Source organism: Loxodonta africana, chromosome 14 (assembly GCF_030014295.1).
Source record: "Loxodonta africana isolate mLoxAfr1 chromosome 14, mLoxAfr1.hap2, whole genome shotgun sequence".
Taxonomy (NCBI): Eukaryota; Metazoa; Chordata; class Mammalia; order Proboscidea; family Elephantidae; genus Loxodonta; species Loxodonta africana.
The window spans coordinates 23,885,807-23,913,626 of record NC_087355.1 but is presented as its reverse complement, the minus strand read 5'-3'; the positions used below and the strand labels follow the sequence as shown (position 1 = coordinate 23,913,626).

Sequence of the window (27,820 nt, the reverse complement as noted above, 5' to 3'; positions counted from 1 at the left end):
GGGGTAGGGACTTCGCCTTAGCTCTAGTTGCATGCTCTTCTGAGTTTAATAACGCTTTGTACATAATAAGCACTTCATGTAGACAATGGCATTAAATATATGTTTACTGTGTTAAGTAGACAGATACATGATTAATTATTCTTCTGTGCCCATGTTTAAAATAAAAGTAATGCCTATCTTGAGGCTATGTTTATTTTCTACGGTGCATGGATTTTTTTTTTTTTCCTTCCAGACACAAAAGCGTTTTATACTGGTAATGTTTTTGAGAGAGTCCTTAGCATTCTTGTTGTTTTGTAGATGATAAGTTGCTATTGGACTTTAAATGCTTTCTCTGTCACCTAATACCTGTAACCTGGAGTTTGAAATAATCCATGAAAATATTTAAAGTTTAAAAGAAAAAATTTCTGATGACAGGTTTTTGCTATATTCTTAAAGGTCTCTTGTTTTGAAATCCAAAGAATGTGTATTTACATGTTGTAAGAAAAATTATCATTTAAGTCTCTTAGTATTTAATCTGCAGTGTGGAAAACAAGTTAGAAAAAGTGTGTTTCTCTGAAATGTCTTCTTTTCTTTGTATCTTGTGCCCTGTATCTGGAGCAGCATCTCACTTTCATCAGCAACATTAAGAGATGATGAAAGAATGTCAGTGCTATCTCCTGAAATCAAATTTAAGGCTACAAAAGTCACCAGAAGTTCCCTTGATGGTTGTTTTCTTTTTGAGAGTAGTTGGAGGAAGGCAGTTCTAGAAACACAAAAGATGAAGAAAGGTAACTTCATTTTTATTTTATTTAAACATAGAAATGGTGCCATGAACTTACTTGGAGTTTTTAAGCAGTCAAGAGATGTTTTAAAATTTCTGTGACATTTATATAAGAATAATATCTTAAGTGCTCACTTTGGCAGCACAGATCCTAAAATTGGAACGATACAGAGAAGATTAGCATGGCCCCAGTGCAAGGATGACATGCAAATTTGTGAAGCTTTCCATATTTTTAAAGGTTTAAACACAGAAGAAAACATTCTTTGATGGTTATGAGGGTGGGGAGGGAGGGAGGGGGTATTCACTAACTAGATAAAAAAAAAAAAAAAGATAGTGGACAAGAATTATCTTAGGTGAAGGGAAGGGAAACACACAATACAGGGGAAGTCAGCAAACTGGACTAAACCAAAAGCTAAGAAGTTTCTTGACTACAACCAAACACTTCAAGGGACAGATTAGCAGGGGCGGGGGCCTGGGGACCATGGTTTCCAGGGTCATCTAGGTCAATTGGCATAACAAAGTGTATTAGGAAGATAATTCTGCATCCCACTTTGGTGAGTGGCGTCTGGGGTCTTAAAAGCTAATGAGTGGCTATCTGAGATACATCAGTTGGTCCCAACCCACCTGGAGCAAAGGAGAATGAAGAACACCAAAGACACAAGGATGATATTAGCCCAAGAGATAGAAAGGGGCACATAAACCAGAGACTCCAACAGCCTGAGACCAGAATAACTAGATGGTGCCCAGCTACCAGCAATGACCACCCTGACAGGAACACAACAGAGAGTCCCTGATGAAGCAGGAGATAAGTGGGATGCAGAACTCAAATTCTAGTAAAAAGATCAGACTTAATGGTCTGACTGAGACTGGAGGAACCCAAGAAGATATGGCCCCAGGACTCTCTGTTAACCCAGAACTAAAACCATTCCCAAAGCCAACTCTTCAGGCAAAGATTTAGACTAGACTATAAGACATAAAATGATACTCGTGAAGAGTGTGCTTCTTAGTTCAAGTAGATACATGAGACTAAATGGGCAGCTTCTGTCCGGAGGCAAGATGAGACAGGAGCTGGTTGAATACACTTGGAAAATCCGGGGTGGAAAGGAGTGCGCTGTCACATTATAGAGAGAGCAACTAGGGTCACATAACAATGTGTGTATAAATTTTTGTATGAGAAACTAACTTGAGCTGTAAACTTTCACTTAAAGCACAATAAATTTTGTTTTTCTAAAAAAAAGAATAATATCTTAAGTTTTTGGAAAAAAACAATGAAAAAAATAAAATTAATTAATTCTGTGGCTCATGATAGAAACGAATTTTTTAAAACACTTCCCTTTGTATTCAATGTGGTACTATGTTGGGTCGTACAACTTTTCATAAATGTTTGTTTTTAATGACCTCAAGTTGGTTTTTCTATTTTAAGATACTCCAGATGTTTAAGTATACAGTATAAAGCTCTGCCAAAACTTTATTTTTCAGTGAGTTATATGTAGAGTATCTAATATCCTATATTTGCTCAATAAATACTAGTTTGAGAACTTTTTTTTTTATGTGTGTATTAATTAATAGCTTTACACCCTCAATTTCAACCTGTGATTGTTTGTATTTGTTTATCATGGTTTCTACCTTCTGCTTTATTAATGGATATATAATTCTTAAAAATAGCAAAATGCAAGCTACTGAACTATCCCATCCCTCCTGCTGTTGAGTGTGTTGCTGTACATTTTTTTCAACTTCCTTACCATCTTCCAGTTAAAGGTCCTCAGAAGACACCAGCTTGATCCACCCTCCCTACTCCTGAAATCTAATCACTGAAAAAATAATTCATTTATTTTTTTGATTAGGAGAATTTTTTTTTAAAGAGGAAAAGTCAAAGGTTGCAAATAGCATTTTGAACATTTGTATAACTTTAGTCCCATTAAATGCTATTTTTGTGGCCGCACTAGACTTGCTTTTTAACCTCTTAGTCTGCTTTTTCCATTTACTGCTTTCTTTTTGAAAAAAATTTTTTTTAGCTTGATAATGCCCTTGTTGATGATATGTGAGGTCAGTAGGAGAAGCAATCTTGATGTTTCAGTGTTGCTGTTTATAGATTTGGTGTAGGATTTTGTACAGAGAAAATTCAAATCAATTCCTGAAATGAAATTCCTTTATTTCTCTTTACTAGTTCAAATGATCATGTATTTACAACCCTTAATTATCTATACACAAGCAGGAAAGTAGAAAGATTAAAAACAGCAGATAATTCAAGACTCTTGAAAGTGCTTTTTCACTTTACTTCAGTGTGAATGTATCTAATATTCTGGGAATTCTAATAGGAAACTCATGAAGGTAGAGGACAATGACTTGACTGTAGAAGATTTTTCTTATCCTAATTCCTGTCCTATTTCCTTATTCCAATTCTTGATCAAGCCCTTAATCAACTCCTCCCTACTCTCCGTAGGCTAGGAATTGAAAGGCCCTTTCTTGGGAAAGGTGAGAAATAAATTAGAATTGCTTAATTTTCTTTACTTAAATGACTGATTTGATATATTTTATTATGCATTTTAGTATGTAGTAAAAGAGGTATAAATTTAATCAAGAAAAAAATACATATTACTATGATAATATTTTCAATTAGAATACACTACAGCTTTTGGTCTAGAAGATCTCAAGGAATGCGTCAAAATGCCATATTTACCAGGATTGCAAAGTTGCCAGAAAACTCTAAGTCCAGCTCCACTAGAAGTTCATAGAAGACTGCTGCGTCCTGATACTGAGAGGCCCGAAGTCAGGTAGATCTTACTCTCTTTTTGAACATTTACTGTTTGCAATATTGCTGTATGTAAAGATTTTTCTGGCTAGTGAATTTTGATATTTCTTGCCTACTAATTTTTTTTCTATAAGGGATTTAATCAAAGTCAATAATTTTATTCAGTTAGACAAGTTAACAATTTTACTCAGTTTGACAAATAAGCACTTTTCTCTGTTTTCAAGTGGTATTGCTAAAAAGCATTTAAGGACTTTTAAAAATCTTTATTGCCCTAGCCTAGATCATGTCCATGAGAGCACTGGCATTTTTAACGATTAAAAAAAAAAAAAAAAATCAACCCTACAATGTTAACATTTCTGTCCCCCGAGCATAGAACCTTGTGTTTCGTTTCCAGTCTGACTGGAAGAAGTGGGAGGAGGGATTCTGAATGGGATGCCAGCCTCCATGGGACTCAGCATTGACTATCAGGAATGAATTTATCAACCAGAAAAGTCCCACTGACAATTAAACACCTTATTATCGATACCTTTCCTTCTGTAAATCAGACTGACTGGCATATCATCTAAAGAAAACCCTGTCTCCAAAGGGATCTGTGTGTTAGTTAATAAGACAGTTTCATATTCTGTTCAGTTTCTGCTATGCTTTATTCATTTGTTTGTTTATTGGATATTTATTGATTGTCTAATGTTTGTTCACTTTGCCAGCATAAAAAAAAGACAAAGGACTTGTAATATTCTGAGTTGCAACTTTCTTTGGTGGGGAGGTTTATATTTTCATATTATCTTCTTGCCATGTGAACTTTTTTGTTGTTGTGTGCCTTCGAGTCAATTCCAACTCAGGATGACCTCATATGACAGAATAGAACTGTCCCATAGCGCCTCCTAGGCTGTAATACTTACTGGAGCAGATTGACCTGTCTTTTCTCCAGTGGAGCAGCTGATGGGTTCAAACCTCCAACCTTTCAGTTAACAGTGCAGCCCTTAACCATTGCAGCACCAGGGCTCCTTAATAAAATGTGAAATCATCCATTTATACATATACACAAGCATTGGAGTTTAACAATACATTTCTTGAGTTTTACTATATTGTTGCTCTTGTTAAGTACTCTGGAAATAAATTCTGGTACTATAATGAGAGAACTAGAGCATATTTAAAAGTGAAAGTTGTGAATAACTTTTTATCTAAATTATGAATGTAAATAAGAACTTTGCAGAAATTTGGGGGGAAAAGAAAAATAGTTATCTGATAATCCATGCATCCTAACATATCTGTTTTGATTGTTGGGTGTTTTCTTCTACCCTTTTGCATTTTTATGAATTTTTTGCTGCAATTTTAATGTATTTACTGTATTTTTACTCAAATAATGCTCGTGTTCTATGTTTTTTGCCAACCATGCCCCCCCCGAGGTATTTTTGTAAGTGTGCTATGCTAATTTCTTTTTTAAAAGGGCTTGATGAAGATTAGACTAAGGAAAAAGGACAGGAATTAGAATTTAAAAAATCTTCCACAGTCAAGTCATTGTCCTCTACCTTCATAATTAGAAAAAAAAAAAAACTAGCATAGCATGTTTACAAAAATACCTTGCCAGGGGAGGGCTTAGTTGGAAAACAAAATGTAGAACATGCATGTTATTTGTGTAAAAATATGGTAACAATTTTTTATTTTGCCTTTTTTAACTTAACATGGCATATGTACATTTTTTCATGTCACCCATATAGCCTTCAAATGCATCTTTACTAGCCAGATTATATTTCATTGGTGGATCCATAGTTTATTTAACCAGCTCTTATTGTTGGACTTTTAAGTTGCTTTGACTTTTTTGGTTTTGTAAATAACACTGTAGTAAACAGTATCACACATGTAGCCTTTCCTATCATTAAAAATATTTTCTGAATATAGATTTTCAAATGATAAAAATGTGAAAAACAAAATTAGTCTTTCTGAAGTGAGATTATAATGAAACCAGGCCAAATCCGAGATGGTGGAGAGAAGATCCACCACCACCGGTTACCATCGAGTTGGTTCCAACTTGTGGTGACCCGATGTGTGCAGGGTAGAACTGCGCCATAGGGTTTTCATTTGCAAGCTTTTCTTCCGAGGTCCTGCTGGGTGGGTTCGAACAACCCATCAGTTAGTAGCCTAGCGCTTAACTGTTGGTGCCACCCAGAGACTACAAAAGGAAGAGTGTCAGGGATGCAGAAAAAAGAGCGGCCATTTGAAACATGAATATAAAACCTACTGTAAGGACAGTCAGTTCACAGCCTCGTCTAGACTCTTGTGTCCCTGACACTCAGTGCACTCTTATTTTTATTGGGAATCAGTTCCCTTTGAGAAAGGCATGAGGTTAAGCATATAGGGCTGCCCATTGGCAGTGGACTTTGGGCCAGTAGAGGCCAATCCTGTTACATTTCCTTCCATATATATGATCACCTTAAAGAAACTGGAAGCCTAAACAAAAAAGACACAGACAAATAAAACTTGTTGCTCTTGAGTTGATTCCAACTCATAGCAACCCTATTAGACAGAGTAGAACTGCCCCATAGGGTTTCCAAGGAGCGCCTGATGGATTTGAACTGCTGACCTTTTGGTGAGCAGCCATAGCTCTTAACCACTGTGCCAAGACAGTAGCCCTGGATTAGCCCATTCTGCCTCTTAATATTGAGTCATTTTGCTTCCTACTATTTCCACTCTATTACAGTTCCTTTTTTTCATTTACAATTTGTCTGCTTATGAAATGATTGCTGAACATTTTACTTTGACTTGAACGTGAATTTACTTAAGTTAATGAAGGATAATTTGAATGCATTTTATGGTGTTATAACCAGCGTTTCTTCATCTGTAAAGTGCAATAGTGGTGGCTAAGTGACATAATGTATATGAAGTGCTTGGCAAACATAAATGTCTCTATTTTAGGCATTCTAACGAGAGCACGTTGAGTTGCCTACAAACATTTTATTCTCCTCTATGTACCGCACAGTGCCCTGTGAAAGAACAGCCCTGGCAAAGCAGGGAAGTACTCATTTTTGTTTGTTTTGTGTACAATACCTTACCCTCCTTTTTTTCTCCAAATGTGAATATTTGATTTAGAAACTCTGACAAAAGTCTAATGTTTTAGAACATTAATGGCAACCAGAAGTTTTTAGTGAATCTGAAGACACAGTCTGGTAATATAACATAATAATCTTAGAGGTGAAGAGTATTTAAAAGTTGCTACTAACTTTTAAAGTTTAATAGAGTTACAAGAAATTTGGAGTTTTTGTGAGGGATCATCTCACCTAGAGCAGATTCAATCATGACATATTCCCCCTAGTCATCTACTTTTTAGGTCAATTTCATTATGAATAAAAGTTAATTCTGGAAGTATTCAGATTTGGGTGATTAATAAGTGAAAAGTATACAATCAAGTATAGTCGGTAGCTGCTCATCCAGATACTCTGTTGATCTTGATTTTCTTTTGCTTTGCATTGCCTGAGCCATGACCAGTGGGAGTTACGGTAAAAACCTGTGGGAAAAATTAGACATAGCTCTCATCGACTGGTAAAACTTATTAGCAAAACCTGAGATTTTGGGGTGGTTTATACCTGCTACTGATTGGATTAGTTATGATGGAAGGACTTTCATTTCATTAATGTTTAATTTCCATGTGATGTCATTAAAAAAAAAATGAGTTTCACTGAAAGCATGCTGCTTGCCTCTTGTATTTTTTAAAGTTAGTGCAGCCTGTGTTGATATAAAAGTGATTTTATGATAATATACCATTTTTAGGATAAAGAAGACCAGTGATACATGCAGCGAGACTGTAGTGCCACGTAAGGAGAAATCGAAAAGTAAGCTGACTCCTCTTATCCCCCCACGTCTTACTAGGTTGTTGCATAGTTATCTTTTTTTCACTTCCTTACTTTAAATTTGTTTTATTAATGCTTTTTTAAAGCTTTGTTTATTTTATAAACTTAGTGGATGTTGTGTTCATTATGTATACATATACCTTTACAGTCTCAGAACCCTGGGTGAGATGTGCCTTCATCACCTCTCACTTGGGCTATTGCGGTAGTCCACAATGCATTGAGTCTCTGACCTTTGCAATGCTTCTTCAACATTACCACAGAAGCCTAAAACCCTGGCCTCTAGTCCCACACGCTCTTCTTCAAAAGCTCTCAGTGACTTCCCATTAGCCACAGTCTGAAGTATAAACTCCTTAGCCTGGCATTGAACCCTCTGCCATCTTTCCCTAGCTTTCTTTTCCACCCTTATCCTCTAATTCATTTCTTTTTTAATTTTCATGAATCCTATGTACCTATGGTATCAAAATGCAGAAATGTATCTATATACGAACAGTTTTGGTTCCAAAAAGCTACTCTTAAATCTATTTCTTCCTACATCTTTGGTGACTAAGACGGTTTCCAGAGCAAAGGTATATTTCTACCATATATGGAGTGGGACTTTGTCCTTTGAAGCTTTAAAATCAGGCATTCTCACCTCCTCATTTTAGATACATTTGATCAGAATTTTCTTCTTTGAAAATAGACACCAAAAAATCTGAGGCAAGTAATTACCCTTTTTAATGATGGTAGCACAGTGATTAAGTGCTTGGCTGCTACTTGAAAGGCCAGCGGTTCAAATCCACCAGACACTCTGCAACAGAAAGATGTGGCAGTCAGATTCCATAAAGATTACAGCCTTGGAGGCCCTATGTTGTTGTTTTTAGGTGCCATGGAATTGGTTCTGACTCATAGCGACCCTATGTGCAACAGAACTGAACACTGCCCAGTCCTGCTCCATCGTCACAAACCCTGTGGGGCAATTCTCTTCTGTCCTATAGGGTCACTATGAGTTAGAATCGACTTGACAGCAACAGGAGTTTTAATGACATCAACGAGGTTGTGGCACAGCTCAAAATAAGAAGAAACAGCTGCAAACATCCTTTAATAATCAGAAAGTGGAATGTACGAAGTATAAATCCAGGGAAAATTGAAAGTCATCAAAAATGAAATAGAATGCATAAAGATTGATGTCTTAGTTATTAGTGAGCTGAAATGGACTGGCTTTGGCCATTTTGAATCAGACAATCATATGGTCTACCATGTTGGGAATGACAAACTGAAGAGGAATGGTGTCACATTCATCATCAAAAAGAACATTCCAAGATCCAGCCTGAAGTACAACGTTGTTAGTGATAGGATAATATTCACAAACCTACAAGAAAGACCAATTAATATGACTATTACTCAAATTAGTGCACCAACTGCTAGTGCCAAAGACGAAAAAATTGAAGATTTTTACCAGCTTCTGCAGTCTGAAATTGATGAAACATACAATTAAGATGCACTGATAATTACTGGGGATTGGAATGTGAAAGTTAGAAATAAAGAAGGATCAGAAGTTGGAAAATATGGTCTTGGTGATAGAAACAACTTGGGAGATTATGTGATAGAATTTTGCAAGACCAATGACTATTGTAAATATTTTTTTCAAAACATAAATGGTGACTATATACATGGACCTCGCCAGAAGGAATACACAGGAATCCAATAGACTACCTCTGTGGGAAGAGACAATGGAGAAACTCAATATCAACAAGGCTAGGGATCAACTGCAGAACAGACCATCAGGTGATCATAGGCAAGTTCAGGTTGAAGCTGAAGAAAATTAAAACAAGTCCACGAGAGCCAAAGTACAACCTTCAGTGTATCTCACCTGAATTTGGAGATCTTCTGAAGAATAGATTTGATGCATTGAACACTAATGACAGAATACCAGACAAGTTGTGGCTTGCCATCAAGGACATCATACATGAAGAAAAGAAAAGGTCATCAAAAAGACAGAAATGAAAGGAAAGACCAAAGTAGCTGTCAGATGAGATTCTGAAACTTGGCTTAAGTGAATGGAAGAAATGGTGAAGTAAAGGGGCTGAACAGAAGATTTCAAAGGGCAACTTGGAAAGACAAAGTAAAGTAGTATAATGAAATGTGCAAAGACCTGAAGTTAGAAAGCCAAAAAGGAAGAACATGCTGGACATTTCTGAAGCTGAAAGAACTGAAGAAAAAGATTCAGGCTTCTAGTTGCAATATTGAAGGTTTCTGTGGAAAAAATATTGAAAGATGCAGGAAGTATGAAAAGAAGATGGAAGGAATACACAGAGTCACTGTACCAAAAAGAATTGGTTGACGTTCAACCATTTCAGGAGGTAGCATATGATCAGGAACTGACGGTATTGAAGGAAGAAGTCCAAGCTGCACTGAAGTCATTGGTGAAAAACAAGGCTCCAGGAATTGACCGAATACCAATTGAGATGTTTCAACAAACAGATGCACTGCTGGAGGCGCTTACTCGTCTATGCCAAGAAATCTGGAAGACCGATACCTGGACAACTGACTGGAAGAGGCCCATATTTGTGCCCATTCCAAAGAAAGGTGATCGAACAGAATGCGGAAATTATCAAACAATATCATTAATAACACACGCAAGTAAAATTTTGCTGAAGATAATTCAAAAATGGTTGCAACAGTACATCAACAGGGAACTGCCAGAAATTCAAGCTGGATTCAGAAGAGGATGTGGAACCAGGCATATCATTACTGCTGTCAGATGGATCCTGGCTGAAAGAAGAGAGTACCAGAAAGATGTTTACCTGTGTTTTATTGACTATGCAAAGGCATTTCACTGTGTGGATCATAAGAAATTATGTATAACATCACAAAGAATGGGAATTCTAGAACACTTAGTTGTGCTCATGTGGAACATGTACATAGACCAAGAGGCAGTCTTTCAGACAGAACAAGGGGATACTTCGTGGTTTAAAATCTGGAAAGGTATGCATCAGGTTTGTGTCCTTTCACCACACTTATTCAATCTGTATGCTGAGCAAATAATCCAAGAAGCTGGACTACATGAAGAAGAATGTAACATCAGGATTGGAGAAAGACTCAATAACAACCTGCAATATACAAATGATAAAACACTGTTTGCTGAAAGTGAAGAGAACTTGAAGCATTTACCGATGAAGATCAAAGACTACAGCCTTCAGAATGGATTGCACCTCAACATAAAGAAAACAAAAGCTCCCATAATAAGCAGTATCATGATAAACAGAGAAAATATTGAAAGTTGTTGAGGACTTCATTTGACTTGAATTTGCAATACATGCCTTTGGAAGCTGCAGTCAAGATATCAAACAACATATTGCATTGGGCAAATCTGCTGCAGAAGACCTCTTTAAAGTGTTGAAAAGCAAAGATATCACTTTGAGGACTAAGGTGTGCCTGCCCCATGGCATGGTATTTTCAATTGACTCATATGCATGCAAAAGCTGGACAGTGAGTAAGGAAGACCGAAGAAGAATTGATGCCTTTGAATTATGGTGTTGGGGAAAGATATTGAATATACCATGCACTGCCAGAAGAATGAACAAGTTGTCTTGAAAGAAGTACAGCCAGAGTGCTCCTTGGAAGCGAGGATAGTGAGACTTCATCTCACATACTTTAAACATGTTGTCGGAAGGGACCAGTCCCTAAAGAAGGACATCAGGCTTGGTAAGGTAGAGAGTCAGTGAAAAAGAGGAAGACCCTCGACAAGACGGATTGACACAGTGGCTGCAACAATGGTCTCAAACATAGAAACAATTGTGAGGATGGCGTAGGAATGGACAGTGTTTAGTTCTTTTGTACATAGGGTCACTATGAGTCGGGACCAGTGGATGACACTTAACAGCAACAGTAACTTTACTCTGAAGGGGCTTTGGGGTACCTTTCTGAACAGAAGGAAGATCCCTGCTCTTAGGGAGCTTACATTTTAGTGGGGAAATATACCCAATACAAACACTAAATATATTAAGTTCATCATATTTCAACAAGTACTTATGTATTTATGGAACTGTTTATATATTTATGGAAGACACAACATGTTGCAGAAACTGACATAGGTACTGCAGCGATACAAAGGTGAATAAGACACAGTACTTGTCCTGTGTACATAGGTCGCTATGAGTCGGAACCAACTCAACGACACCTAACAACAACTTGCCCTGAAAGAGCCATGAAGTTGGCCTACTGAAAAAAAGGCAGGCAAGTGTTCATTTGAGCCTAGATGCAAAGCAAATATCTTTTGTTCTTATTAGCATTTATATTTTTATTTTATGCTGCCTGTTTATTACAGAAGTTGTTTATAGTATATGAAAATTCAGAGAAAGGAAATATATAAGGACAGGTCCATGTGTATAGTTGCTGTTTATGTTGTTGAAAAAAGGCATTTGCCATGAATAAGTCGTTGGTCTTGCAAAATTCTGTGAAGCAATCTCCTACGTCATTTCTATCACCAAGGCCGTATTTTCCAACTACCAACCCTTCTTTGTTTCCAGCTTTCACTTTCCAACCACCAGTAATTATCAGTGCATCTTGATTGCATGTTTCATCAATTTCAGACCACAGAAGTTGGTAAAAATCTTCAATTTCTTCATCTTTGGCATTAGTGGTTGGTGCATTAATTTTAATAATTGTCATATTATAGTCTTCCTTGTAGGTGTATGGATATTATCCTATCACTGACAGAGTTGTACTTCAGGATAGATCTTGGAATGTTCTTTTTGATGATGAATGTGACACCATTCCTCTTCAGTTTGTCATTCCCGGCATAGTAGACCATGTGATTGTCTGATTCAACATGGCCGGTACCAGTCCCTTTCAGCTCACTAATAAATACCTCAGATATCGATCTTTATCCTGTCTGTTTCATTTTTGACAACTTCCAATTTTCCAAGATTCATAAGTCATAAATTCCACATTCCGATTATTAGTGGATGTTTGTAGCTGTTTCTTCTCATTTTGAGTCATGCCATATCAGCAAATGAAGGTCCCGAAAGCTTTATTCCATCATGCCATTAAGGTCAACTCTACTCTGAGAAGGTAGCTCTTCCTCAGTAGTATTTTGAGTGGCCTCCAACCTCAGGGGCTCATCTTTCTGCACTGTATCAGACAGTGTTCCACTGTTATTAACAAGATTTTCACTGGCCAATTTTTTCAGAAGTAGACAGCCACGTCTTTCTGCCTAGCCTGTCTTAGCCTGGAAGCTCTGCTGAAACCTGTCACCATGGGTGACTGTCATGGATTGAATTGTGTCACCCAAAGATACCTGTCAACTTGGCTAGGTAATGATTCCCTTTTATGATTGTATGATTGTCTACCATTTTACCTTCCGATGTGATTTCCTTAAATGTTGTAAATCCTATCACTATGGTGTAATAACATGGATTAGCAACAGTTATGTTGATGAGGTCGACAAAATTAGGTAGTGTCTTAAGCCAATCTCTTTTGAGATATAAGAAAGAGAAGCAAGCAGAGAGACATGGGGACTTCATAGCATCAAGAGAGCAGCGCTGGGAGCAGAGCACATCCTTTGGACCTGAGTTTCCTGTGCTGAAATGCTCCCAGACCAGGGGAGGACTGGTGGCAGGGACCTTCCTCCAGAGCCGACGGAGAAAGAAGGCCTTCCTCTGGGGCCAGCGCCCTGAATTCTGACTTCTAGCCTACTAGACTGTGGGAGAATGGACTTCTCTTTGTTGGAGCCATCCACTTGTGGTATTTCTGTTATGGCAGCACTAGATAACTAAGACAGTGAACCTGCTGGTATTTTAAATACTGGTGGCATAAATTCCAGCATCACAGCAACACGCAAGCCACCACCGTACAACAAACTGATGAAAGAGTGATGGTTCAGAGTAATACAAGAAGGTAATTCATTCATTCACCATATATGAATAGAGTACCTATCCTGTGCCAGACATTGTTCTAGGTGCTTAAAATGATGGAGGAGTTTAAAAACAAATAAATGAAATCATACAGCACATATTCTCTGACATGAGTGGAATTAAACTAGAAATCAGTGACTAAAAAGGAACTATAAAAGCCCACAGATATTTGGAAATTAAGTAATATACTCCTAAATAACCCATTTGTGAAATAAGAAGTACAATAGAAATTATGTATCATTTTGAACTGAATGATGAAGATGAAAATATAACGTTTCAAGACTTATGGGAAGCAGGGAAAATGCAGAACAGAATTTCAGATTCTCATGGACTCCAGACTTTCTGGAGCCATAGAGTCTGCCTGAACCCCTGAAACTATTGTCCTGAGATAAACTTTAAACCTTAAATCAAAAATACCCACTAATGTCTTCTTAAAACCAAGTGATAGTTTACCTTAACTCAATAGTTTAGCTTAACTGGTAAAGACTGTCTACCTTGAGCATTGTGCTCTTTCAAGGTCTATTTATATTGTGTCAGACTGACAACAGCAACTCGAAAGATTAGATAGAAAACTTATGGGGCAGTGAGTTTATGTTAGTGGGGGAGAAACAACTCAGAAAAGGAGAGTGTGAATGGTTGCACAACTCGAAGAATGTAATCAATGTCACTGAATAGTGCATGTAGAAACTGCTGAATTGGTGTATGTTCTGTGTATATCCTCAACCACAACAAAAGAAATTAAAAAAAAAATCTTAAGGGAAGCAATAAAACCAGGGTAATTTATAGTGTGAAATGCATGTATTACAAAAGATGAAAGGCTGAAAACCAGTGATGTACATTTCCATCTCAAGAAGTTAGCCAAAGAACAGCATATTAAATTGAAAGAAAGTAAAAGGAAAGAAATAATAAAAAGCAGAAATCAATGAAGTTGAAAAAAATATTCAGCAGAGAAAATCAACAGAGCCAAAATTTAGTTATTTGAGAAGATGAATAAAATTGATTAATGCCTAGCAATACTGATATAAGGGAAAAAAGAGAGAAACAGAAATTATCAATACCAGGAATGAAAAAGAGATCATTACACTACATATCCTATAGACATTAAAAAGATAATAAGAAGTCATGAATAACTTTATACCAATAAATTTGACAATTTAGATGAAATAGACAAATCTCTGGAAAAATGTTGTTAGGTGCCATCAAGTCGGCTCCGACTCATATATATGATCACATGATTTACAACAAAGGTTCCAGTACAGTGAATTGAGGCAAGAATTGTCTTTTCAATAACTTTTGCTGGATCAATTGAACATTCATATGGAATAAAATGAACTTTGACCCCTATCACACATTGTCGTTGTCTTAGTTATCTAGCGCTGCTATAACAGAAATACCACAAGAGAATGGCTAGGAGTCCAAATTCAGGGCACCACCTCCAAGGGAAGGCTTTCTCTCTCTGTCAGCTTTGGGGGAAGGTCCTTGTCATCAGTCGTCCCCTGGGTTTAGGAGTTTCTCAGTGCACGGACCCCGGGTCCAAAAGACTTGCTCTGCTCCTGGCCCTTCTTTCTTGGTGGTGTGAGGTTCCTCTCCTCTCTGCTCGATTCTCTCTTTTATATCTCAAAAGAGATTGACTCGAGATACCACCTAATCTTGTAGATTGTGTCTTGCTTCATTAACGTAACTGCCTCTAATCCTGCCTCATAAACATCATAGTGGTTAGGATTTGTAACATATAGGATAATTACATCAAATCACAAAATGGAGGACAACTGCACAATAGTGGGAATCATGGCCTAGCTAAGATGACACATATTTCAATCCATAAAAGTACTCAAAAATCAATTCCAGATGGGTCATATATTTAAATATGAAAATTAAAAAAAGAATCTTCTAGAAATTAACATAGGAGAATATCTCCACGACTTTATAGAAGGCAAAGATTTTTTAACTAGGACACAAAAAAACCATAAAGGGAAAATTGATTAATTAAACTTCATTAAAACTAAGAACTTCTGTTCATCAAGACACCTTTAATGCACTGATAAAGCAGGTTGTGGAGTAGAAGATGCTTGCAATACATATACCCAGTGAAGGACTTATATCCAGAATATATAAAGAACTCCTACAGAGCAATAAGAAAAAGACAACCTAAACTTAAAAATTAACAAAAGACCTGATCAGGCAGTTTACAAAAGAAGATACCCAAATGGTCAATAAACATATCAAAAGGTGTTCAACATAATTTATTATCAAGAAAATTAAAATTGCAATGGCATACCACTATACATCTGTCAGAATAGCTAAAATGCAAGTGACTGACAATACCACATGCTAGTGAGGACGGGTAGAGGGGTAAATTGGTATGATGACTTTTGAAAACTCTAACAGTTTCTACTAAAATGCATGCTTTAATGACCTAGAAACTCTGTTGTTGTTAGGTGCCGTTGTGTCGGCTCCGACTCATGGCGACCCTATGCGCAACAGAACAAAACACTGCCCGGTCCTGCACCATCCTTACAATCATTGTTATGCTTGAGGCCATTGTTGCAGCCACTGTGTCAATCCACCTCGTTAAGGGTCTTCCTCTTTTCTGCTGACCCTGTACTTTGCCAAGCATGATGTCCTTCTCCAGAGACTGATCCCTTCTAACAACATGTCCAAAGTATGTAAGACGCAGCCTTGTCATCCTTGCTTCTAAGGAGCATTCTGGTTGTACTTCTTCCAAGACTAATTTATCCGTTCTTCCGGCAGTCCGTGGTATATTCAATATTCTTCGCCAACACCACAATTCAAAGACATCAATTCTTCTTTGGTCTTCCTGATTCATTGGCCAGCTTTCACATGCGCACGATGCGATTGAAAGTACATGGCTTGCGTCAGGCGCACCTTAGTCTTCAAGGTGACATCTTTGCTCTTCAACACTTTAAAGAGGTCCTTTGCAGCAGATTTGCCCAATGCAATGTGTCTTTTGATTTCTTGACTGCTGCTTCCATGGCTGTTGATTGTGGATCCAAGTAAAATGAAATCCTTTACAACTTCAGTCTTTTCTCCGTTTATCATAATGTTGCTCATTGGCCCAGTTGTGAGGATTTTTGTATTCTTTATGTTGAAGTGCAATCCATACTGAAGGCTGTGTTCTTTGATCTTCATTAGTAAGTGCTTCAAGTCCTCTTCACTTTCAGCAAGCAAGGTTGTGTCATCTGCATAACACAGCTTGTTAATGAGTCTTCCACCAATCCTGATGCCTCGTTCTTCTTCATGTAGTCCAGCTTCTCGGATTATTTGCTCAGCATACGGATTGAATAGGTATGGTAAAAGAGTACAACCCTGGCGCACACCTTTCCTGACTTTAAACCACTCAGTATCCCCTTGTTCTGTCTGAACAACTGCCTCTTGATCTATGTAAAGGTTCCTCATGAGCACAATCGAGTGTTCTGGAATTCCCATTCTTCGCAGTGTTATCCATAGTTTGTTATGATCCACACAGTCGAATGCCTTTGCATAGTCAATAACACAGAGGTACACATCCTTCATGTATTCTCTGCTTTCAGCCAGAATCCATCTGACATCAGCAATGATATCCCTGGTTCTACGTCCTCTTCTGAAACTGGCCTGAATTTCTGGCAGTTCCGTGTCAATATACTGCTGCAGCCGTTTTGAATGATCTTCAGCAAAATTTTGCTTGCATGTGATATTAATGATATTGTTCTATAATTTCCACATTCAGTTGGATCACCTTTCTTGGGAATAGGCATAAATATGGATCTCTTCCAGTCAGTTGGCCAGGAAGCTGTCTTCCATATTTCTTGGCATAGATGAGTGAGCACCTCCAGCGCTACATCCGTTTGTTGAAACACCTCAATTGATATTCCGTCAATTCCTGGAGCCTTGTTTTTCGCCAATGCCTTCAGAGCAGCTTGGACTTCTTCCTTCAGCACCATTGGTTCCTGATCATATGCTACTTCTTGAAATGGTTGAACATGGACTAATTCTTTTTGATATAATGACTCTTTGTATTCCTTGCATCTTCTTTTGATGCTTCCTGCCTCATTTAATATTTTCCCCATAGAATCCTCCACTGTTGCAACTCGAGGGTTGAATTTTTTCAGCTTGAGAAACACTGAGCGTGTTCTTCCCTTTTGGTTTTCCATCTTCAGCTCTTCGCACATGTCATTATAATACTTTGTCTTCTTGAGAGGCCCTTTGAAATCTTCTGTTCAGTGCTTTTACTTCATCAATTCTTCCTTTTGCTTTAGCTGCTCAACGTTCGAGAGCAAGTTTCAGAGTCTCCTCTGACATCCATCTTGGTCTTTTCTTTCTTTCCTGTCTTTTCAGTGACCTCTTGCTTTCTTCATGTATGATGTCCTTGGTGTTATTCCACAACTCGTCTGGTCTTCGGTCACCAGTGTTTAATGTGTCAAATCTATTTTTCAGGTGGTCTCTAAATTCAGATGGGATATACTCAAGGTCATATTTTGGCTCTTGTGGACTTGCTCTGATTTTCTTCAGTTTCAGCTTGAACTTGCATATGAGCAATTGGTCTGTTCCACAGTTGGCCCCTGGCCTTGTTCAGACTGATGATATTGAGCTTTTCCATCATCTCTTTCCACAGATGTAGTCAATTTGATTTCTGTGTGTTCCATCTGGTGAGGTGCATGTGTATAGTTGCCGTTTATGTTGGTGAAAGAAGGTATTTGCAATGAAGAAGTCGTTGGTCTTGCAAAATTCTATCATTCCATCTCCAGCATTGTTTTTATCACCAAGGCCATATTTTCCAACTACTGATCCTTCTTCTTTGTTTCCAACTTTCGCATTAAAATTACCAGTAATTATCAGTGCATCTTGATTGCATGTTCGATCAATTTCAGACTGCAGCAGCTGGTAAAAATCTTCTTTCTTCATCTTTAGACCTAGTGATTGGTGCATATATTTGATTAATAGTTGTATTAACTGGTCTTCCTTGTAGGCGTATGGATATTATCCTATCACGGACAGCATTGTACTTCAGGATAGATCTTAAAATGTTCTTTTTGACGACGAATGCAACACCATTCCTCTTCAAGTTGTCATTTCCAGCATAGTAGACTATATGATTTTCCGATTCAAAATGGCCAATACCAGTCCATTTCAGTTCACTAATGCCTAGGATATCACTGTCTATGTGTTCCATTTACTTTTGACGATTTCTAATTTTTCTAGATTCGTACTTGGTACATTCCAGGTTCTGATTATTAATGGATGTTTGCAGCTGTTTCTTCTTATTTTGAGTTGTGCCACATCAGCAAATGAAGGTCCTGAAAGCTTTACTCCATCCACGTCATTAAGGTCGACTCTATTTTGAGGAGGCAGCTCTTCCCCAGTCATCTTTTGAGTGCCTTCCAACCTGGGGGGCTCATCTTCCAGCACTGTATCAGACAGTGTTCTGCTGCTGTTCATAAGGTTTTCACTGGCTAATGCTTTTCAGAAGTAGACTTCTGGGTCCTTCTTCCTAGTCTGTCTTAGTCTAGAAGTTCAGCTGAAACTGTCTTCCATGGGTGACCCTGCTAATATCTGAATACCAGTGGCATAGCTTCCAGCATCACAGTGACACACAAGCCCCAACAGTACGACAAACTGACAGACACATGGGGGCTAGAAATTCTACTCCTAGTCAAATACCCAACAGGAGGTTTCTTTGTAGTTTGTGTCTTTATAATTTTTTCACTTCGATGTATATTCATATCCAATATATTGTTTACTTTTGCTTGTTTTTTGAAATTGTTTCACAGTGTATGTTTCTGGAGTTTGTTTTACCCACTCATTAAATTTGTGAGATTCATCCATGAAGCAGTACTTTGTCACTGCTGAGTAATATTTTATTGTGTCACTATACCACAATTTATTTAACTAATGGTGGAGATTTATGCTATCATGAGCATTCTTTTTTTTTTTTTTAATCCTTTTTATTATATTGACCGTAATTTGTATTTCTGGACACGTTTTACAGGAAATCAACTGAATATCCTAATTTCCTCACTTAGGTTTCTTACCATTGACCAAAGTTAAATGAAATAATTCCTTTTCTCTTTTCATCTTTCTTGCCTTCTTTCCTTCCTTTTCTCTTCCTTTTTCCCTCCCTCCTCCATCCCTCTCTGTCTGAGGCCATATATAAGTACTTATATTAAGTACTTATACGTTGCTCTTGCCGGGATTCATAGTTTCTCAACTGCATCTTATTTCCCCTTTCCCTGTGCCTGTTCTTTAATAGGATTAGTTCCATGTCTGAGCAAAAGTCCAAGACAAGTAAAAATGGTCTCTGTGCTCTCAGAAATATTATCTTTTGGGGTGTGAGAGTGACTGAGTATTTTTTTCTTTTTAATTGTGCTTTAAGTGAAAGTTTACAATCCCAGTCACTTTCTCATACAAAAACTTATACACACATTGTTATGTGACCCTAGTTGCTCTCCCTATAATGTGACAGCACACCCTTCCTTTCCACCCTGTATTTCCTGTGTCCATTCAACCGGCTCCTGTTCCCCTCTGCCTTCACACCTTGCCTCCAGTCAGGAGCTGGCCACATAGTCTCATGTGTCTACTTGAGCTAAGAAACACACTCCTCACCAGTATCATTTTATGTCTCATAGTACAGTTTAATCTTTGTCTGAATGGTTTTAGGCTAACAGAGAGTCCAGGGACCATGTCTTCTGGGGTCCCTCCAGTCTCAGTCAGACCATCGAGTCTGGTCTTTTTACATGAATTTGAGTTCTGCACCCCACTTTTCTCCTGCTCTATCAGGGATTTTCTGTTGTGTTCCCTATCGGGGCAATCATTAGGGGTAGCCAGACACCATCTAGTTCTTCTGGTCTCAGGCTGATGGATTCTCTGGTTTGTGTGGCCTTTTCTGTCTCTTGTACTCATATTTTCCTTGTGTCTCTGGTGTTCTTCATTCCCCTTTGCTCCAGGTGGGTTGAGACCAATTGATGCGTTTTAGGTGACTGCTTGCTAGCTTTTAAGACCCCAGACACCACTCACCAAAGTGAGATGTAGAATGTTTTCTTAATATACTTTGTTATGCCAGTTGACCTAGATGTCATTTGAAACCATGGCCCCCAGACCCCTGCCCCTGCTACTCTGTCCCTTGAAGTGTTTGGTCGTATTCAGGAAGCTTCTTAGCTTTTGGTTTAGTCTAGTTGTGCTGACTTCCTTCACCTAAAATAACTCTGATCTATTATCTAGTTAATGAATACCCTCTCCCTTCCTCCCCACCCTCCTAACCATCAAAGAATGTTTTCTTCTGTTTAAATCTTTTCTTGAGTTACTATGAACATTCTTAATCATGAATCCTAGTGCACATGAATCTAGGATTGCTGTTGCTGTTAGGTATCATGGAGTTGGCTCAACTCATAGCAACTTTATGTATAAACCCAAACCAAACCAAACCCACTGCTGTCGAGTCAATTCTGACTCATAGTGACCCCATAGGACAGAATAGAACTGCCCTATAGGGGTTCCAAGGCTGCAAATTTTTATGGAAGCAGACTGCCACATATTCTCCCGCAGAGCGGCTGGTGGATTTGAACTGCTGACCTTTCGATTAGCAGCTGATCGCTTTAACCACTGCACCACTAGGGCTCCTCACCTTATGTATTACAGAAGGAAATGTTGCCCCATCTTGTGCCATCCTCACAATGGTTGCTACTGGAAGTAGATTACTGGGTTGTAGGGTGTGTTCTTCATGGTCTTTGCTCTTGCATGTGAATTTTAGGATTAGCTTGTCAACTATTATGAAATCCTTGCTGGGTTTTTTATTGAGACTGCATTGAATTTATAGATCTATTCGAGGAAAATGGAGATCTTCTTGATGTTGGGTATTCTTTTCCATGGGTATTGGATATCTCTTATTTATTTTGGGAATCTTTTTGTTAAGAAGCCCTGGTGGCGGAGTGGTTAAGACCTATGGCTGCTTACTAAAAGGTCAGCTGTTCGAATTTACGAGCCTCATTTATTTTTTCTTTAATATCTTTCAATTAAGTATAATTTTTTCCATGTGACCTTGCATATCTTTTATTAGATTTATTGCTACATATCTTATACTTTTGTTTGCTGTTGCATATGGTATATGGTAAATATATAAGTTTAGTGCACAACCTAGGCTGCTGTAACAAAAATCAAAACCAAACCAAACCCACTGACATCAAGTCAATTCTGACTCATAGTGATTCTATGGGACTGAATAGAACTGCCCCACAGGGTTTCCAAGAGCAGCTGGTGAATTTGAACTGCTGACCTTTTGGTAAGCAGCCGTAGCTCTTAACCACTGCACCACCAGGGCTCCTTAACAAAAACATTCCCAAAATAAATAAGATAGTTTCTTTTTCTCTAATTTCCAAAGGTGGCTGTTCCAGGCTGGTGGTGTAGCTCTGTTCCATCTGATCACTTATGAATCCAGATTCCTTCTATCTTGTTGATTCACCAACCCATAGAGTTTTGTCTTTGTTTGCAAAGTTGTAGCTGGGTCATTGCCATATGTTTATTCCAGTAAAGGGAAGGGGGAAGAGAAAATAAATTTAGTGAAAGGAAGGGGGAAGAGAAAATAAATTTAGGGTAAGAGCATTATAATGTAAATAAAAGATAATCAGAAAGTTGCACATTTGCTCACATTTTATTGGCCATACTTAGTCATAAGACCATGCTCAGCTGCAAAGCAAGCTGAGAAAAGTAATCTCTAGCTAGGTGGCCATATGTCTAGCTGAAATTCTGTTATGGAAGAAGGAGTCAAAAGTTTTGGGAGGATGATTAATAGTCTGTTACAATTCTTTTAAAAATAAAATTTCTAACTAATACAGATATTTGGAAATGTAGTTGAATATTTCATTTTGAATTTATAGCCACCCATTTTGTTAAAATAAAATTTCTTATTATTTCTTGTAATTCATACATATTTTACTCTGGGATTTCTGTGTAGAGAATCAGAATCGTTTTTGTATGATGTCAGTTTTGTTTCTTCCTTTCCAAGTCCCATGCCTTTATTTTTCTTATCTTACTAAACTGGCTAGAACAACCAATATAAACTGAATAGAAGTGAGTAGCAGACAACTTTTACTTGTTCCTGATTTTAAAGAGAATGCCTTAAACTTTTCTCATTAAGAATGATACTTACCGTAGGCTTTAGGTGGATGCCCGTAATAAGCTCCCTTTAATTTTAATTTGCTAGAAGTATTTTTTTTTTCATAAATGAGAGTTGAATTGTATCAAATGATTATCCTGGATCGATTGAGATGATCATATGATTTTTTGTTTAATTTTTTAATATGAAGGATAACATTTATAGATTTTATAGTGTTAAACCATTCTTGCCTTCCTTGGGTACACCCCATCTTAGGCATGATTTATTGTATTTTTTATATAATACAATATTTAGTTTGCTAATATTTTATTAGGATATTTGTATCTATGTCAATGAGTGAGATCGAAACTAATTTTTCTTTTTGTTCTATTCTTGTCTGGATTCAGTGTCAAGATTATAATAGTCTCATGGAATGAACTGGGGGAGTATCTTTTTTTTTTTTTTTAAAGGAACTGACCTAAAATTAGAATGACCTCTCCCTTGAAAGTCTGATAGAATTCAGTTTTGTTAAGTGGCCATTTGGCCATTGAGTAAGTTTCAAATTTTAGTGGCATAAAGTTTGAGTCTTTGCTCTACCTGCAATTCTGTTCCTCTTTTCCTAACATTGTTTATTTGTACGTTCTCTCTTTTTTCTTGACTAATTTTTTTAATCTCATCAGAGGCTTTCTTTTTTCTTCACGGTGAAGGACTTTTGTCTTTTTTCGTCTTCTCTATTGTAACTTTGTTTTCTACGTCATTGGTTTCTCCTCTTTTCTGTGTTCTTTGGGTTGACTCTTTTTCTAACTTTATATATGGTATATATAGTTTCCTAATTTCCAGCATTTCTTCTTTTCTAACACAGGAATTTAAGGTAAAAACCTCTCTATATACGACTTTTGCTGCATTGCACAGGTTTTGTGGTATTTTCTTTATCATTTAGTTAAAAGTACTTTTAACATTCATTATGATTTCTTTATGACTCATGAATAATTTAGAATGTGTATATAAACTTCTAAATATTTGGGACTTTTTGTTTTATTACTAACAATGTCCAATTTAATTGCATTGATCTATTTGTTATATAACAATTATTTGAAATATATTGAGAGTTGCTTAATGCCTAAAATCTGGTTATTTTGTAGCTGGAGGGTCTTTCAAAGTGCAGGGTCCATTTTACTGCTAAAAATAGAAGTCCTAATCAAAGTCTTTCCCTCTGTTTCCAAAATTCCTATTCATCTTACACAGTAAAACAAAACAAAATAAACAACCAAACATTAGATTGAAATATTGAAGATACTTTTTTGACACTTGGAACTGAAATTGAAATTAAGTTAAATAATAATATTTTAAAGCAGCATGGATCAATATATGAATTTTCAAAACCTTATATATTTATAAATAGAAGTATTTATACATATTTACATATTTAAGCACAATATGTAGTGATTACTTGAGAATTTTAATTTTGCTAGATATCAGTTCAAATCTTGCCTCTGATAGTTACTAGGTATGTGCCTTTGGGCAAGTTAATTAGCCTCCCTTTGTCTTACTTTTTAAATCTCTAACTCAAGATAGTACTAGTTACCTACGTCTTAGTATTGTATGGATGAAATAGATGTGAAGTACTTGACATACAGGAACCATTCAATAAAAGTTACTTGTTATTATTATCACCACCACTTTATAATAGAAACTTGATTAATGCTGTTTTAATTAGTGAATGGCTTATTTTATTTAACAATTTTACTCTTTTACTTTACTCGCGAGGAGCTACCCTATTTGGGGAAAATAACTTGATAAACATTTAAGGTGTTAAGTAAAATGAGTTAAGTATTTCTGAGAGATTGTATCTTTTACTTTGGAATAAATTCACAGCCATTCCATGTTTCAAGAAGCACATTATAGACTCAGATTTAATGTTATATAATTGAATATGAGCTTTAAACTTTTATAACTTAAATATTTTTTGAGGTGACTTACCATTAGGGTCACAGTCATTTTAGAAAACCAGCAGTGGCATTCTTATTTCAAGGAACAGGTTACATGAAGAACGAGTACTATTCAATGGTCATCTGTAGAACGAGTACTTCACTCACACACTATGTTTTATAGAATATCATCCATGTGTGCTTACTTTAAATGGCTAAATGTTTGTTTGTTTTTTAACAGGTTCTGTCTTCAGCGATCCTCTCCTTGGAGCATCACCTCAATACTTACAGAGACTTTCCAGAATGGCCATATTAGAGTACGACACCATTCGTCAAGAAACAACCAGAAAATCAAAAAAAGGCAGGAAACACGAGCTGCGAGACTGCTGATAAATACTATGTGGTGTGACGTTTTCTTCACTGATTTCTAATGTTTATCTTTCTTTTTTTTTTATCAGACATATGTAATATGATGTGTAATGATTTACATAAAATAAAACTGTAAATAGGAAATAAATATTTTATGTTATATACAGAGTAATTTTTATTTTGTTACCATTACGAAGAGACATTTAGGTTAATGGCTTATGGGGACATAAGCATAAGAAAAATAATATTCCATTAGTTTTATGCCCACTGATTATGTCTTTTGATTTAATTTGGTAAATAGTCTTAGAGTACCTGTCTGTGCAATGAACTTTGTTAGGAGTTGCTGAGGATTCAAAGAAGAGTAAGCCAGTCTTTATTGTTGGGACTAGAAGGGGTCCAGTAAGAGCCCCTCTTTTTCCTTACTTGAGGTTGAGAACAGTTGTGAGATAAGGACTCAAGCAGATGAAGATGAAATATTCAGCTTTGCTAATAAATCCTAGATGGGAAATCCTGGCTTAGATGTATGGCAATAATGGACCTCCTCCTAATGCTGAACTCCAGACTTGGACAAATGTACACACCTAGGTAGTGTTGACAACTTCAGGCCTTACCTGAGATGCCTGAGTAGAACATGGCATCTCTGTGTAGATTGGCAGATGCTTGAGAGGAAAGGAGGGGAGGAGAGGGAGGCTGCCTCACACCTGGCTGATCCTCTTTAGCCAGATGTCTCACTCCATCTCTATGGGGAGAGGAGGAAGGTATGGGTCAAGAGGAAAACTCCTCAAGAAAGCTTGAGGAACAACTATTTGTCTCTACACTCCTGAGAAACAGGGAGAAATCAAGGATACCAATGATCACCCAGTGGAGAGTGGGAAAAATGCCATGAGAGAACTACAGAGGTTCAAAAATAGGCAATAGCATCCAGCAGAGAGGAGCCTGGGTGGAGCAAATCTGTTTGTGATGGGCTGCTAATGAAAGGTTGGTGGTTCAAACGCACCCAGTGGCTCCATGGGAGAAAGACTTGGAGAACCGCTTCTGTAAAGATTACAGCCAAGAAAACCCTATAGAGTAGTTCTACTCTGTAACACACTGGGTCACACCATGGGTTGGAATCCACTCAACTACTACATTTTCTTTCTTGTTTTGGTAATATCCAGTGGGGGCAGTCAGAGAAAACTTCATGGAAAATGCAGTGTTTGAAATGGACCTTAAACACAGGGAAGATGGGAGAAGAGCACATTTCTAGAAAGATAAACATTAGTAAAGCACTTGGCTGGAGCACTGGGTAATAATGAGTAAGCATCATAAATTCAAATGCCTATAGAGACCAAGCTGGCACCCAGTTGTGTGACACTGATCAGGTGAAGACTGTGGTGAACTGGGGCATGCTGCTCCAATTAAAAGGGTACTCACTGCCTAGTTTTCAGCTCTTTGTGCAGTGTGAGAATGTAGGCCCAAAGTTGCCAGATGTTATGGGTTGAATTGTGTCCCCCTAGAAAATGTGTCAACTTGGCTAGGCCATGATTTCCAGTATTGTGTGATTGTACACCATTTTGTCATCTAATATGATTTTCCTCTGTGTTGTAAATCCTACCTTTATGATGTTAATGAGGCAGGATTAGAGGCAGTTATGTTAATGAGGCAGGACTCAATCTACAAGATTAAGTTGTGTCTTAAGCCAATATCTTTTAAGATATAAAAGAGAAGTAAGCAGAGAGACAGGGGGACCTCATACCACCAAGAAACAAGAGCCAGGAGAATAGAACGTCCTTTGGACCCAGGGTCCCTGTGCTGAGAAGCTCTTTGGCCAGGGGAAGATGGATGACAGGGACCTCGCCCCAGAGCCGACAGAGATAGAAAACCTTCGCCTGAAGCTGGCACCCTGAATTCGAATTTCTAGCCTCCTAGACTGGAGCTGGCACCCTGAATTCAAATTTCTAGCCTCCTAGACTGTGAAAAAGTAAAAAATTTTTTTTTCTTTAGACTGTGAGAGAATAAATTTCTCTTTGTTAAAACCGTCCACTTGTGGTATTTCTGTTATAGCAGCATTAGATAACTAAGACACTAGGTATTCCAACTTTTCACAGAAGCCGCAATCTGGATTATTATATGAAGGCTTCAAGTGTGTAAATGTTAACAACTACTTCAAATTTATAAAGACACTGTGTGGGCCAAAAAAAGAGACAAGTGCAAGCTAGATCTGGCTTTGTAGGGCCATTCCTTTGCAACTTCTGGGTCATAGAAATAGAGGGAGATAGGGCTCAAAAGAAGAGTTTATGATACATGGTAGGGAGCCTCAGAAGCCATGCATGACTTTATATTTCATCTGTTTCAAAATGTAAAATTTTGAGAATGAAAGTAAATTATTGTCTTTGTGATTTAGGAAGACTCATTTAGTTTTTTTTTTAATTAATATTTTATTGCATTTAAAGTGAAAGTTTATAAACCAAATTATGTTCCCATTTTCATTTAGTTTTAATGTGGAGGCTAGATTGTAATGGGAGGAAACTGGAGGTAGGAAACCAAGTAGGAGGTTATTATAGAAATCTAGGTAAGGCTTTCAGTGGAAGGTAAAAGCAGGAATGGAAAGGAGGGAATGGATAATTAGGACACCAAGGCAGAAGACTTAAGATCAACTGATTAGATGCAGGGTATCAGAAAAGAAAGAAGCCCTGGTGGCACAGTGGTTAAGCATTCGGCTGCTAACTGAAAGGTTGGTGGTTTGAACCCACCAGCTGCTCCATGGAAGAAAGATGAGACAGTCTGCTTCTGGAAAGACTACAGCATTTGGAAACCCTACGGGGGAATTCTGCTCTGTCCTATAGGGTCACTATGAGTCAGAAACAACTCAACAGCAGTCGGCTTAGGATTTTTTTGGATCAGGAGGGGAAAAATCAAAAGTAACTCAGATTTCCAATCTTAAAATAAAAACCTCAGAAGAAAATGCTAGTGTTTAGGGAATGAGAAGATGATGTAACTTTGGGTATATTCATTTTAAGGTGCCATCAGGATATCTACGTAGAGTTGCCAAACAGACAGTTGAAAAGCAGGTCTGTAGTTCTGGAAAAACAGAGTAGAATTAGAACTTTGAGAAACATCTTCGTAGAATAGGCTGAGTTTCCCCTGATAAAAAAGTAGAGAGTGAATTGAGCACAAAGCCATAAGGGATGAGCGACAATAAGACAAA

General features: G+C 37.5%; 1 protein-coding gene and 1 non-coding gene across 2 annotated transcripts; both read left to right on the top strand.

Moving 5' to 3' along the window:
* The first annotated feature begins 532 nt into the window (after positions 1-532).
* On the top strand, positions 533-24,684 carry C14H8orf89 (chromosome 14 C8orf89 homolog). Its single transcript, XM_003408223.3, has 4 exons — positions 533-767; positions 3,381-3,534; positions 7,278-7,339; positions 24,506-24,684. The coding sequence occupies exons 1-4, from the start codon at positions 641-643 to the stop codon at positions 24,652-24,654; spliced, it is 492 nt and encodes a 163-aa protein (XP_003408271.1). The 5' UTR covers positions 533-640; the 3' UTR covers positions 24,655-24,684.
* LOC111750105 (U6 spliceosomal RNA) lies at positions 888-994 on the top strand. Its single transcript, XR_002785262.1, has one exon. It is a non-coding gene; the product is annotated as a U6 spliceosomal RNA (small nuclear RNA).
* Positions 24,685-27,820: the final 3,136 nt, after the last annotated feature.